This window comes from Artemia sp. Qi Xiang Cuo, chromosome 3, assembly GCF_049724085.1.
Source record: "Artemia sp. Qi Xiang Cuo chromosome 3, ASM4972408v1, whole genome shotgun sequence".
Classification (NCBI taxonomy): Eukaryota; Metazoa; Arthropoda; class Branchiopoda; order Anostraca; family Artemiidae; genus Artemia; species Artemia sp. Qi Xiang Cuo.
In genome coordinates, this window is record NC_142796.1 from 26,530,753 (window position 1) to 26,546,505 (window position 15,753).

Below are 15,753 nucleotides of genomic sequence, written 5' to 3' on the forward strand. Positions count from 1 at the left end.
CTGAACTTTACTATTCAGGTTTACTACAGAACATTCAATTAAGGATGGAGCCCGGCATCTTTACCATTTCTTTCAGTCATCCACATGCTTGGATCAAGTTAACCGCAACTTCATCGACCCAGTGATTTCTCGGGATGCTTAATTTGCATCTCCAGGAAACATTCTGCTCACGATGCAGACAGATAAGAGAGCACATACAAGAGCCCTTGGCATTAGAGGAGCTATAAAAGCGCGAGAATCGGGTGAGACGGTTGGACACTTTGGTATTAGAAAGTTTGATATTCTAAAAACAAACTACGAAGCAAACGACTACATCAAACTAATTGACTGGTGGTCCTGCGAAATAACGCCACCACCAATACTGAATGATGTGACGATAGAAGATTTAAAAAGTGTGCTGAAACAACAAATACTAATTGACTGGACTTTTACAAAGTTTCCATGACACACACAAGCTGTGGAAAGAACAGTAAAATTGGTTACAGAGGCCTCAAAGAAAGTTTGTGATCGTAAAAAATGGGACGGATTTATTAGCTCCACTCTGAAATTGAGAAAGGTCATGCCTGAATTTAGGCGCAAGAGACAGTACAAAACTTAAAGACCTAACAAAAGACACATTTTCGTATTTTTAATTTTGAATGCGTATTTCTTAATTCTTATGCGAGCGTATGACAATTCTGTTTTATGTTTAAATGTTAGTTAAATAATGAATAAACAGTGTATTTGTCGATTTTTGGGTAATTTCAGCCTTCTTAACAGAATAGAACATATTGTCCGCGGGGCGTAAAATTTTACACAGTAAATAACCATACATAAGTACAACTTTTGTACAGTACCGCAAAATGGAGCGAAATACGAAAAAAAGAAGCCAATTTTGCTACATTTTAGAAACTTCAAGTCCCTTACCAGAACAGAGGACATTATCCTACGGTGGTGAAATTTTGCACAGAAGTTAATTATGTATAGAGGCAACTTTTCCGCTTCACCCCAAAAGCATAATAAAAAATTCACTTTTTTCTATACCGAGCTACGAAAATAGAATCGCAATTATGCCCACAGGTAATTGACTTTGGACTGAGCTTTGAAGTGTGGACGGTCCAGAACCAATGAGTGGTAAACTGTAGCGTTGTAGACAAGTCCAAATTGATTTTTTTTATTGATTTACCTTGGATTGATAGGTTGTCATCTGGGATCATAGCCTCTATGATAGCTTGCTTGGGAAGTGACTGGAAAGTCAAAAGAATAGAGATTCACTTAACGTTTGATTGGTGGGTACCTGCACCCAAAGATACTTTCCCAAAGAAAGGTTAGACCATTGAAGTTTACCGTCTAGGCCGTAGTAGGCTTCAAAGTTTCAAAGTTCAGGGAATACCTGACGTATGCAATTTTAAAGCCTAGTAACTCCTCTACCAAAAGAACCAGTAGTCTAGAGCTTCTTGGGAAAGTCTGCAGGATTGTAGCTGTATACCCATTAAATTTCAAGTGAATCTGGGTACTTTCCTAAGGAAACTATGCAGGATTCAGCCGGTGTATCCCTCCAAAATCTGTCCCTACTGCCACTGCCCAGAGATTCTTCTACCATGAGTTTCAAGCAGATTGGACCATTTCCGTACAAAGGTTGAAGAAACGGCGTACGCCTTTGTAAATCAGCTTTCTTATATCCGGCTAAGCCAAATTACTCACCCTTAGGTTTCAAATTGGTGATGGCATAAAACATAGCGACCATTCTAAAATTCTTGCATGATTACAGTAATAGCAAGAAAGGATATACCTGCTTAAATTTGGTGGTGGGGTGCAAAGACAAGGGTTTTTTAGGGGGACTTTGTTTCCCTGATCACACAACTAGATACCAGCATGATTCTGGTTTTAACACGGAGCCACATACCTACCCTACTTTTAGAAATTCGATGGAGGTGGTGTTACAGTTGCCACGGACTTGTATTGATCCTCTAATCCCACAAATTGGAAGTCCTTCCATGATTCCAGTTCAAGCAAGCTGCCACACATCTACCTTTCTGCTAAAATTTCGGTGATGGGATCATGGAAGGACCACCAAAATCTCGGTGTGCATATTGGAAGGGCCACCGGTCAGCTTTTATTCCTCAATTATACAGATTGAAATTTTTGCATGATTCTTACTTCAAACAAGCTGCAAAATGTACACCGAATCAGTCGCTTGAGGATTTCGTTCTTGCACTGAGTCAGGTATCCAACAAAATTCAGCACGTATCATGCGACTGAAATTCTGCAGCTTGGGCTTCGATCAGTATGAAGCCCCGACCGAGTTACAATTGGAAGTCAAGAATGAGATTGTTCTAATAATGTTCGAGGTTCTATTTTGCTTCATGCTGGAGCCAAGTGCTTTCAAACTCTCACCAGTTTCATATTTATATTTTGTTTTCTATCAAATGTATCCCTTGCCTAAGTTCATATATTATGAAATAGAGTCAATTCGAAGGTTTTTGGGTCATCCATGGACCTGAAGTCTTTTAACCATGAATTTTTTATGCGTTAAGGTCCCTTTTGACCAGTGTATGTACTAGTGCTGATTCGTAAGTTTCAGTGCTGATTCGACAGGAAATGAACCGTAGTCTACTTAGAGCCTTTTGGTAAAACCTATTGTGTGTTAAATCCACATTGACTCAGAGTACATGCTCTGTCAGTTCCCAACCCATTGGACCTAAGAAAAACTATTGTAGCTCTTGTGCCCTTTTGGCTTTAAAAAAAATGTGCTTTTGGGTTTTCTTGGGCCAGGGCACATCCCTGTGAGTTTCAAGGCAACCAAGGGAATAAAGGTTCAATCGCTGGAAAGAACTTTTAACTCCTAGAGATTGTAGACTTTCTATGAATTCTGGAATAAATTATTCTAGGGTAAAATAATAGCTTTTTGTCTAAGTCGAGAAGCCTAAGATGGTTTCACAATTAGAGAAACTGGGAGGGGGAGAGATGACGGCTGGGTTGCTGGGTACTTCATGAGAAATCAAAACTGAGCAACAATTAACAAAAGGAAAACGAAATTTCTTCAGAGAAAGTCAAGATCGAAATTCTCAAGACGAAATTTTTTTTATAAATTCCCAGACAATGTAATGCTCGATTATATATCGATTCAATTTGTGCAAATAAACTTTATGGTGACATTTCCACGAATCTTCTGAGATTATGCAAAATTGCCATTTTACTCAAAAACCAAATCGACCCAAGCCGAAAAAGAAACTATTCGTTCTCAGACAATGTAATACTCGTATATATCGATAAATTTATACAGAAAAGCTTTACGGTGATATTCCCCCCTATCTGCTGCTGGGATTATGCGAAATTAGGATTTAACTTAAAAACCAAACCGAACCAAAAAACACTGCATTTTCTTTATACCCATACAGTCACTAAATAACCTGCTCTAATTTACAAGGCTACCCAATAGTTTGACACCTGTCATGACACTGAAACTTTTGGTATGCAATTGAGTCCCAAGAATTTGACACATAACTAGCAAAAAAGGGGAAAATACCATTTTAGCAGTCAAGTCATCAAGCAGCCTACATATATAACAGATAGATTTATTATGCAACTCAATGGTCTGACCACCGTGATATCCCTAGCTAGTGTGCTATAGAGTTTTGAACAACTGAAATACATTTTACTATAATTCAAAATAAAAACTAATAAAATATGACACAAACTCCAGATACTCATTTATCTTGTCCGTAATAAAGGTAATTTCAAAATTATGATGTTTAGAGGGAGGAGGGAAGTTGGTCTATAGTGATAGAACAACCGAGGCAGATTCCTGTAGAATTTGCCTATATATTGTTCATGAAATATCCATTCTAAAACTGGAATGGATGTCATTCACCGGATTGGCTTCCATTTCCAGGAATCCTAAGAGATTAAGTGAATTATAACTATATAAAAAAATCCTAAATCAAAAAAAATCCTAAACATCCTAAATCAATTTATTTGTTCAGCCCTACATCAGCTCAATATTCTTTTGTTTTCAGAAAAGTCAGTTTTGCACAATCCTGCAAAAATAGAGAAAGACAAGCAATGAGTTTATCTTAACTAATTTCATGGATCATCATGGGTGATTAGATATTGTTGTACTAGGAACCTTAGAGGGAAGCAGTCAACAAACTCCAGGTGAAGTGTTCATAGGTCAATTTAACCGAGTTCATGAAATAAACAGGCGACACAATTAAATAAGATGATTCGGCTTTAATAAACGCATAGGCTGATGCGGGAAAGCATCTAGATTTGGTTAATGTAAATTTATTTGCTTGGACTTATAGCACAGTTTTGGTTGTTGAGTTCTGAATTTGGACCACTTACATTATCTTAATTTTCCCAAAATTTTAGTGAATTCTTCGAGATTTGTATACTGAAGCTTAAATTAACATGTGACACTAGTTTTGATTACCAAAGGATTAGACCTGAATTACCTTTGATTTTGTATTAGCTCCTTTCCAGAATTTATCATGGCATTGCATGTCTTCAGCATTTTCTCCAACTTACCTTCCAGTTCATCTAGTTGATTTTGATTTAATTCGGCAGCGTCCCTAAATGAAGTTATCAGGTCACCAAAACATAGTAAAATAACAAAAGACATGTAAATGGGAACTAGGAAGAGAAGTATATGAGAAAATAGTACCCTCACCAAAAACCCTTTGCTAAGCTGTGGTCAAGGAGAGGTTCACCAGGGCAATCTATACCATGGAGAACCACAATGTTATTGAACATACACTGTCTTTCTCATTCTTCCTTTGAGAAGAGCCTAGAAAACAGTTTTTACAATTATCTCAGAAAGGTTAATGTGTCATTTGAATGCAGCCTTTGTAATTCAACTGTTAATAGATTTACATTAGTTTTAATTTATCAAAAAACCTTTAAAATCTAGTGACACCTTCGAACTGGACAGTAAAGTTACTCGAAATTTCGGGCCTCCAATAAATAAGTAACATAAGCCTTCACCTTCAAACAAATCAAAATTATATCTGTCAAACTTCATAAGTAATAGTATCTTTTAAATTTAAGCAAGTCTATATAATCTGTATTATCTACATCCCAGTCCAAGCAAGTAAGAAGAGGCAGAGGAGGCTTGGTCAGTCTTCTTCAATCTGAGTTCTCTCCCATCAGTTTTCAAGGCTTTTGTGATTTTTCATAATTATCTTATAACTGGTCCAACATTCTTATTGTTTCAAATCCCATCCCTCGCTTCCCTGAAGATTTTAGTTGATGATGATTCTGATATATATATATATATATATATATATATATATATATATATATATATATATATATATACTACTACTACTACTACTACTAACCACTAACAACTCACCGTAGAACCAAGCCGTCTGAGGCCAACACAGCTTCTCACGATCCTCCTCCACCCCAACTTATTCAAATACTGCCTTTTTACACCCGACCACGAAGTTCCCCTTTCATTTAAATCTTTCTTTATGACGTCCTCCCCCACCAGACAGGGACGACCTGCTTTCCGTTTAGCCCTAGATGGTTGGCCGAAAAGAACAACCTTCGGCAATCTGTCATCCTTCATCCGCACAACGTGCCCTTACCACCTCAACCTTTCTTTCATTCTAGCCCTAGTGAGCGGTATTGAACCACATTTTTCGTATAGCCTATTGTTTGAAATAAGGTCAGTCAGCCGGGTACCCAGAACAATCCTTAAGCAATTTCTCTGGAAAACAGCTAGCAAATCTTCATCCGCTTTTCGGAGCGTCCATGCTTCAGAGCCATATTTGACCACTGTCATCACTGTAGCTTCTAATATTTTAATCTTTGTTTGCAGAATTATCTTTTTATTCTTCCAGACTTTTTTTTAACTGTGAAAAAAAACCCTGAGCCTTGTCTATTCTATTTTTATCATCTTCACTGCTCCCACCATCTTCACTAATAATACCACCAAGGTAAGTGAAGCTGCCCACCTGATCAATCTTTTCATTACCCAACGTCACCTTTTCATCTTCACTTATTCCTAGCCTTAGTGACTTAAGTCTTCCTAACATTAATTTTCAAACCAATTCTAGCACCCTGAACTCGCAAAACCTCTAAAACTTCATTCATTTTGCTCACACTTTCATCTAGGATGCTTAAATCATCAGCATAATCCAAGTCCAGGAGACTTTTTCCTCCTCATTTTGATTCTGTGGTCTCCTATTGCTTTTCCTGTGCTTCTTGAGACAAGGCCCATCTAAAAGATCCATATAAATGGGGAAAGAACACAACCTTCCTTAACTCCTGATTTAATGCAAAACCCACTACTAACCTTATTTCCTACCTTAACCGCAGTAGTGTTATTCTCGTACATAAAACTAATCACTTCAATGTATTTGTCTGGTATACCATACAAGGTTAAGACCTTTACTAAAGCTCTTCTATCAACAGATTCGAACGCTTGCTCGTAATCTATAAAACTGACGACCAACGGCGTTTCAAAACTCTGGCATTTCTCTATTATTAGCCTAAGATTAAAAATTTGGCCGACACCTTCTCTGACTTTACTAAACCTACACTGCTCTTCTCTCAAGAATTTGTCTATTGCATCTCTCAGTCTAAAGAGTATTATATTACTAAGTAATTTACTACCTACAGAAACCAGACTAATGCCTCGATAATTACCACACTCACTTTTATCACCTTTCTTATAAAGTGGCTTAATTAAGGTTTTCCTAAAATCGTTAGGTATTTCCCCTTATTCAAAATCACTTCTAACCTCAGAGCCACCATATTTAAGAAACTCATTTACCACCCTATCAGCACCTAGAGCCTTATTGTTTTTTAGTCCTTTTAGTACTGTCGCTTATTCCTTCTCACAAAACAAATCTTCCTTCACATCCAAAGTATCACAAACTTTTTTTTTTCCTCTATATTTTTTCCTGCAACTCTATCTTGGTTAAGCAAGTTCTCAAAATGTTCGGCCCATCTCTCTTTAGTTTTTTCCTTATCGCTAATTGCGACCCCGTTCCTATCTTTGACTGGGCCAAGTTTGAATAGACTTCTCCCTTGCAGTTAGTTGACGCGCCAGTGCAATATTTTACTATTGTTTCACCTAACTTTATTTTTCAGATTCCTAGTTATTTTATCCATGACCTCCAGTTCACACCCTCGTCGTCTATATTTCAATATCTTTTTCACTTTCCTTACATTTTTTTTGTTTTCATAAGATTTATCACTCAGATAATTCTTGTACAAGTCCTTTCTCCTTTCTATTAAACATAAAGCTTTTTCACTAATATTCTTAGCTGCAGTTCTAGCTTTCTTCCCTAATACACCTTCAGCAACTTCACAAATTATTTTCCTAAAATTGTTCGAACCATCTTCTACATTATCAAATTTTAAACTCTTAAGTTTAGTATTCAACTGTTCCTGGAAAGTTTCTCTCAAATTCTCATCCTGGAGTCTACCAACATCATAACTTCTCGGGAGGTAGTTACCCTTCCGATATTTCAGCTTTAAATTAACCCTTGACACTACTAGATGGTGATCTTTACTTTTAACATCAATAACAGCGCTCTTGTATACCCTAGTATCTTTTATTGATCCTGCCAGTCTTCGGTTTACTATAACATAATCAATAAGGTTTGCTGTCTTACCATCACGTGAATACCATGTTAACTTATGAGCCATTTTATGACCAAAAACCGTTATTGGTTATAACTAGACTGATGTACTTACGGAATTGAAGACGCCAGCGTCTACTAATGTTTTCTATTCCTGTGCTCAATTTAATCCGGCTAGAGTGTGATAATTTTCGCCATTTGCCAGACTGAGCGGTAAACCCTCCCTACAGAAACATCATATTTCTAACTAGGACCTTTTCTATTTGATCCTGTAACTGCAAGTAAAATTCATTTGAGTCACTAGTATCTCCGTCAGTCGGTTCTACAGGGGCGTATACTACTATAACTGATACCCTGAACTTTCTAGTTATAAAATAAGCGATTAGTATTATAATATTAGTACCTACCCAATTTTACCAACACTTAGCAGCTTCGTAACTCACTATGAACCTCTCTTCCTGTTTATATACCCAATCCTTCCTGCATGAGTAAATAAATTCCACACCACCTACTTTCTGGATAGCTGCTCCTGGGATATGAGTTTTTGAAACTCCTAATAAGTCCACTTCGAATCGTCTGAATTCGTCATTCAAAATGTCGATACGATAGTCATTTTTTAACGTCGTAACATTCCAAGTTCCAATTTTCATGTTCTATAAATCATTGAAATTATTGTGGCCTCAGGAAAAGCAATAATCCCAGATACCAGTGCAGGATGGAGATCATATATCTTCTCAAGTCTACACCGAAGTGCTTAAGCCGGCTTAGAATCGGACAGCAAGAACTTCCTGGGACCTCCATGAATGGAGGCTTTGTGCAATCCTGGGCCCATCTTGGTCACAACATGGTTTTCAGCACTTGGCGATGCTCTTCTATCAACAAGATTCGAAATCTTGCACTGACATTCTCAAGCCTATTACCTCCGACTCATTATATATTCATGCCTAAAAATATTATGCTACTACGGGGAGGCAACCCATAATAGATAAATCAGCTAGGAAGAGGTTTTTCAGCCCGAAGACGCCCATCAAAACATACCAAGCCCAGAAGAATTGTCCATTAGTCAGAATCCCCTGCGAATGCTGTGTCGTTTACTAGGCTGTAGTTTCCTCGAGGGGCGCTACTCCTCAAGTGGGAATAGAGTTGAATGCAAGGTCCCCAGTCTTGCAGGTACCCCGGAAAGGTCGAGGCAACCCTTTGCAGAGGCCGTTGTCCATAGATCTGGATCTTATGCCCTGCCACAGTTGTCCTCCTATAGAGGATCCTCCCGTGATGGTGTTCTGCATCGCCATGTAATTTAACCCATTACTGGGAGACGGTTTGCAACTCATGGGACTTTTGGACAAACCAGTGGGTCCTTTTGAGTGTAGATTTGAGGGGCCTTCTTCCTCCTCCGCCTGTATTTATGACCCCGGGCGAGGGTGTCCCAGATTCTATTATGGAATCCCCAGGGACCAGGTCCCCCCTTGGTCCATGCCTCCTATGGAGGTACCAAAACACGCAAACTACTTATAAATATACATAACTCACTGAATATATAAGTTATATACAGAAATATAGAACTCACTGAAATATTTAACCTACTACTTATAAATATATATAACTCGCTGAAAATATAAGTTATATAAAGAAATATATAACTCACTGACATATTTAACCTACTACTTATAAATATATATAACTCACTGAATATATAAGTTATATACAGAAATATATAACTTACTGACATATTTAACCTACTAAATATAAATATATATAACTCACTGAATATATAAGTTATATACAGAAATATATAACTTACTGACATATTTAACCTACTACTTATAAATATATATAACTAACTGAATATATAAGTTATATACAGAAATATATAACTTACTGACATATGTAACCTACTACTTATAAATATATATAACTAACTGAATATATAAGTTATATACAGAAATATATAACTTACTGACATATTTAACCTACTACTTATAAATATATATAACTCACAGAATATATAAGTTACATACAGAAATATATAACTTACTGTCATATTTAACCTACTGCTTATAAATATATATAACTAACTGAATATATAAGTTATATACAGAAATATATAACTTACTGACATATTTAACCTACTACTTATACATATATATAACTAACTGAATATATACGTTATATACAGAAATATATAACGTACTGACATATTTAACCTACTACTTATAAATATATATAACTCACTGAATATATAAGTTATATACAGAAATATATAACTTACTGACATATTTAACCTACTACTTATAAATATATATAACTAACTGAATATATAAATTATATACAGAAATGTATAACTTACTGACATATATATATATATATATGTATATATATATATATATATATATATATATATATATATATATATATATATATATATATATATATATATATATATATATATATATATATATATATATATATATATATATATATATATATATATATATATATATATATATATATATATATTTATATATATATATATATATATATATATATATATATATATATATATATAAAAATATATATATATATATATATATATATATATATATATATATATATATATATATATATATATATATTTATATATATTCATATGAAAAATATATTTTGCAAACAGTATCAGATTTACACCAAGATTGGATTTTAAAGTTGTGAGGATGTTGAATACAAGTCCAAGGCTAATATTGTAATGTAGAACTTTAAAATTAAAACATATTATGTGCCTATTTCACCAGCCGTGTTTGATTTTCACCAAAACTAGTATTTAAAAAAATTCCTAAGGTTCAAGATAAATTTAAGGCCAATACCGTAATATAGAAGTCCAAACTTAAAACCCATTGATTACATCACTTACAAAAAGCGCTTGCTTTTTACAAAATAAGTTCTAAAGTCAATAGTCAGTTAATTCTAAACCCATGAAAATGCAGACTAAACTTGTAGAAAAAAGCGAACTTAGTGACTTTCAGATGAAGAAAAAGTGACAAGAAAGTGGCCAACTGCAAAGTTCCTTTGGGTCAGAAAGCAGCAGTAGAGCAAAAAAACATTGATTTTCTACTTTTTCATCATATCCCCGCAGACCCTTCGCAAACTTCATAATTCGGGGAAATTTTCTTACATCAGATGATCACTCCAGTAAAATCAAAATAGCAGCAAATCTTTCTTTGAAACTTTTTTTTTTACAACTGTTTGATACATTTGATTGAATTTGCCTTTGAATGGTTAAATTAACAGGATTTGTGATAGCAGTAAACTCAGACTATAAGACTATATAAACTCAGGCTATCTAAACAAAATCATGTAAAATACATTGCAACATAGCAAACTGGCAAGACGGCACCAAAGGATCAGTCCCTGTTGCAGCAAGGCTGGCCAACAGGTTTGCTACTTATCCCTGAAAGAAGACCCACCAACTGGAACACAGTTTTGCTGACCTCTGTGCCAGCAATGGCTCCAGCGGATCTGTATCCTTTTTATTAATATATCATACATTTATATTTAAAACAATCAGGGGCATACCTGAAGTATGGCGAGTCTCTCAAACATTCCTCAAATGGTATCAAAAGTGCTGTCATCTTACATAAGTTAGAACGTAATATTAGCTGAAAAGGACAAAGAACATTAACATGGATTAGAACTATTAACAAAAGTCACATGGGTCATGGCAATGGAACTAAGTTAACATTATGATGCCTAAAACAAAGCGGCATTTCTTGTAATCTGGTAATCTTGCAGGAAAAGTGAAATACACATTTATTTCATATTTTCACTTGGACATTTTTAGCTTGAGCATTTTAAATGAGGAAAACTAAAGGAAGGTTTAACTGTATAATTTAGCTTTATTTTACTACAAATTACACACAATTATGTGTGGTAGCCATAGGCTACAGTTTTTGAAACCTTTTACGTGTCCTAATAATAGCTGGCTTCCTCAACCTCATAGAAACTAAGCACATATCTGCAAATGCAACCAGCAGACAGAGATAAACCAGAGGAATCCAACTAACTTAATAAATTTTTTTAAGAAACTAAAACCATAAACAAAAGGTTTTGAACCAATAGCATCTTGAAAAAGAGCTCTTTGTTCCCATCTTGAATGCTGCAGTGAGCTCTGTTTATTCATAGATTATCAGATGAAGATGGCATGAAAGCTACAGTGATCAATAAGTTTTTCATAAATCGTCAACAGGTTATATTCAGTAACAAATGCAACTGTGCCACAACAAAGTGGGGATTTCTCCCATATTGAAACATAAAATGTGAATTTTTGCTAGAAGACGATCAAAATACTAAGAAATGTAAATTCTAATAGAAGCAATTTATTTGACATGGTTTAAAATCCTTTGAAGAAATTTTTGAGCCCCCATATCTTGAAAAACTTCTCTAAAGTGAGGCAAGAAGGCTACAGTGAGCACTGCGCTGATTCATAAATTTTCATCTGACCATGGCATGAGTGCTGCAGTGATCAACAATTTTTTTGATAAGTCGCAGGCAGGTGATGACAATTTGTAGCAATGAAAGAAATTGTGCCAGAGCACAGTGGTGGTTTCTACCATGTTGCGCCATAAAATAAGACTTTTTCCCAAAGACAGTCAAAATCCCAGTAAATACACATTCTAAAAACCCCAATTGACTTGTAATGATTTAAAACCCTGCATAGAATGTGTTTCCCCCTCCCATATTGAAAAACGTCTCCAAAATAAGACGTGACTGCTGTCAAAACAAACAGAAATTACAATAAATAACAAAGTCAGACTAAAAACAAGCGTAAATTAACATGAGTAGGGCTCAAAACCCCTATGCCTTCCCAGGGATAGAACATAATTTGTACTTTAATGAAAAAATTTAATGTCTTTACTTTTATAACTCTAATAAATCAAATATTATTAGCATTTTAAGGAATAAATATCAGTATATGTACATTAAACCTGATAATGCACATTCATTTTATTTTTATTTTTTCAAACAGTTCATGGTAACAAACTGTAAGTAAGAACCAACCCAGCTCAATAGAAACTGAAACTCTAAAAAACGGAATTTTGATACCAATAGATACATCAAAAGAATAAGATTTAATGCTGATTTCAAATATATAAGTTTCATCAAGTTTAATCCTACCCATGAAAAGTTACGCACCTGAGAAAATGTGCTTGATTTTTGAAAAAATGGGGAAACATCCCCTAAGAGTTATTGTACCTTAATGAAAATCACACCATCAGATTCAGAGTATCAGAAAACCCTGCTGTAGAGGTTTTAAGCTCATATCTGCAAAAATGTGGAATATTTTGTATTTTTTGCCAGAAGAAATATTACTGATGCATGTTTAGTTGTTGTTTTTTCCCCCAGGGATGATTGCATTGACCCAGTGGTCCTAGAATATCGTGGGAGGGCTCATTCGAACGAAAATTAAAAGTTATAGTGTGCTTTTTAAGTGACAAAAAAAATGATGAGCACCTAGGCCCCCTCCCACACTCATTTTTCTCCAAAGTCACCCAATCCAAATTTTGAGACATCCATTTTGTCCAGCATGGTCAGAAAACATAATTGGTATTTCTTTGAGAATGACTTAATCCCCCAAAGTCCCCTGGGGGAGGGCTGAAAGTTATGAACTTTACCCAATGTTTGCATAAAGTATTGGTTATTGGGAAGTATACTGACGTTCTCAGGGGGAGACTTTTTCTGGTAGTGGGGGGGGGGGCGGGGTTTATGTGGGAGGATCTTTCCACGGAGGAAGTTTTCATGGGGGAAGTGAGATTGCTATGAAGGGGGTGCCGGATTTCCCAGTATTATCTAAAAAAGCAATAAGAAATTAAAATAAAAAGAAGTTTTTAAACTGAAAGTAATGAGCAACATTAAAACTTAAAACGTACAGAAATTATTATGTATATGATTGGGTTCGGCTCCTAGTCAATACCTCACTCTTTAAGCCAAAGATTTTTCTAGCACTTTCATAAGAGCTATTTATTCTAATTAACGGCCTTTGTGATTATGGGGTAATTTTTAAGGAATTGGAACATAATTCGAACTTTAGCGTAAAGAGCGAGGTATTGACTAGGGGGCGAAGCCCCTACTATACGCATTAAAAATATATGAATATAGAAGCTCGTTACGTAAGTTAATCCGTAAGTTACGTATATTTATTACTAAAAAAAACGTTTGTAAATATAATTCAACAACTTTCAAGAAAGCCATTTAACCAAATAAACGAATATGCAATTTTTGTTTTAATTATTTGTGGTACTGTGAGCCAAAATCAAAACCTGCATTAACTCAAAAACGTTCAAAAATTAAGTAAAAAAATAAGTTTTTTTAACTGAAAGTAAGCAGCAATACTAAAACTTAAAACAAACAGAAATTATTCCGTATATGAAAGGGGCTGTCCCCTCCTCAACGCCTCGCTCTTTACGTTAAAGTTAGACTCTTTCTCACAACTTTTTTTAGCAATAAAAAACTTTAGCGCAAAGAGCAAGGCGTTGAGGAGGGGACAATCCCTTTCATATACGGAATAATTTCTGTTCGTTTTAAGTTTTAATGTTGCTCCTTACTTTCAGTTAAAAAAAACTTGTTTTTTTTATTTAATTTTTGTTCAAGTAAATTGCAAATGATGTTCTGGCTTTGGGAAGGCATAGGGGTTTTGAGCCCAACTGATGTTAATTTCTCTTTGTTTTGAATTTGACAATGTTATTTATTGTAATTTTTGTTTGTTTTAGGTTTAATTTATTTATGAATGCTGATTTGTGGTAGTGTTATGCCTGATAGATTATTTTATTCTTTTTTTTTGCTAATTTTTGGTTTAATGGAGTTCTTTACTTTTCTCTGAGAAACTTTATTTTGTTGGAAAAGTTTTTTAATTAATTCAGTAATAAAGCTGGAATGTCTTTTACTACTGTTGCAAGTAGTAATAGCCCTGAAAGTTTCAACCAGATACCCTGAGATGTTCCTAAGATATTACAGATATGCCCTTTTGATAACCTGGTTGCATATGGTGTCTTTTGATTTTGCTCAACATTCCCTGAAATGTCATCTTCATACCGTTTGGCCTTCTTGGCACGCCCAGGATTATTAAAAAACTCCGCTTTTCTTAATAATATTTCTTATATCATCAAGCAAGCTTATATTATATTATAATCATTAAATTTTTTCTCAAAATCACATTATAATTTCTTTTTTTTAAGATTTGCACACCACTATTTGCCAGTCTGAAAAAATGAACTAGATAGGTCATAACTTTTGCAAGAAATTTGTTTCCCACTACCAGCCCTTTAATATTTTTTCATGAGTCATCTGCTGACAGAAATTAGAGACCTCTGAAGGTTGAAAGCATTGATCATAAGTAAGAGGAGTTCCAAAACGCGAAATGTTTGTTGACACATTGGTTGATTCTGAGCTTCTAGAGAAAGACATTCCTGGTTATAGCTTAAATAATTTTGAACAACACTTTTCATGTGAATGACATCACAGGTAACACAAATCAGTCACCTTTAAAGTTTTTATAACAACTTCTTCCATACCAAGTGGTTTGAGAAAAAAAATATACATGTAGCCCACATATGGTTTGCTTTTCATATGGTAGGACTATTATGCTGCAATGACTGTATTTTAATCCCTTATGCTGGTGATTGAACTACGTCACCCTAGTATTTTTCCTATTTGGACTCATATAACCCCACACCCAGCTTATTCTGACTTCTTTGAACTTACAGACCAACAGCTAGGGAAACAGTAAATTTTTACTTCTTTATTGATAGGCTAATCAAGTTTCTAGTAAATCCTTTAATACCTTGGTTAGTTATAGTATATTTCCAACCACAAACAACAGACTAAGATTACTGAAACAAGGTCAATTGATCAAGCTGCATTTGTAACTGGTACTGATACTATTAATTCTACTACAAAAAAATGAACTAAATAAATGAGTTAAAATGCATCCAGGATGTCAAAATAGCATTAATCCGGAATTTAAGGAAAAAAATATGGTATCAAGTTGAAACTTTCAGGAAAAGTGGAGGGGGGGTATAAAAACAAATCAAAAGCCCTACACATATCCTTATTACCAAAACGGAGCCTGTGCAATATCCCATGAACAGCTAAAAGCTTTAAATTGGAACATTCAGGGTAAATGAGG

General features: G+C 34.9%; 1 protein-coding gene across 6 annotated transcripts in view; it reads right to left on the reverse strand.

Annotated features, from left to right (window-relative positions):
- CenB1A (Centaurin beta 1A) overlaps positions 1 to 15,753 on the reverse strand; it is a 163,418-nt gene that overhangs the window by 142,381 nt on the left and 5,284 nt on the right. For 4 of the 6 annotated variants that reach the window (XM_089085693.1, XM_089085692.1, XM_089085694.1 and 1 more), the window contains exons 2-3: positions 11,148 to 11,230; positions 4,437 to 4,553 (exon numbers count right to left, since the gene is read on the reverse strand). In XM_089085693.1, coding sequence (XP_088941819.1) covers positions 4,437 to 4,553; positions 11,148 to 11,203 — 173 coding nt within the window. In that variant the 5' untranslated portion in view covers positions 11,204 to 11,230. The remainder of the gene's footprint in view (positions 1 to 4,436; positions 4,554 to 11,147; positions 11,231 to 15,753) is intronic. The other 2 variants (XM_089085696.1, XM_089085695.1) reach the window with 1 other exon arrangement.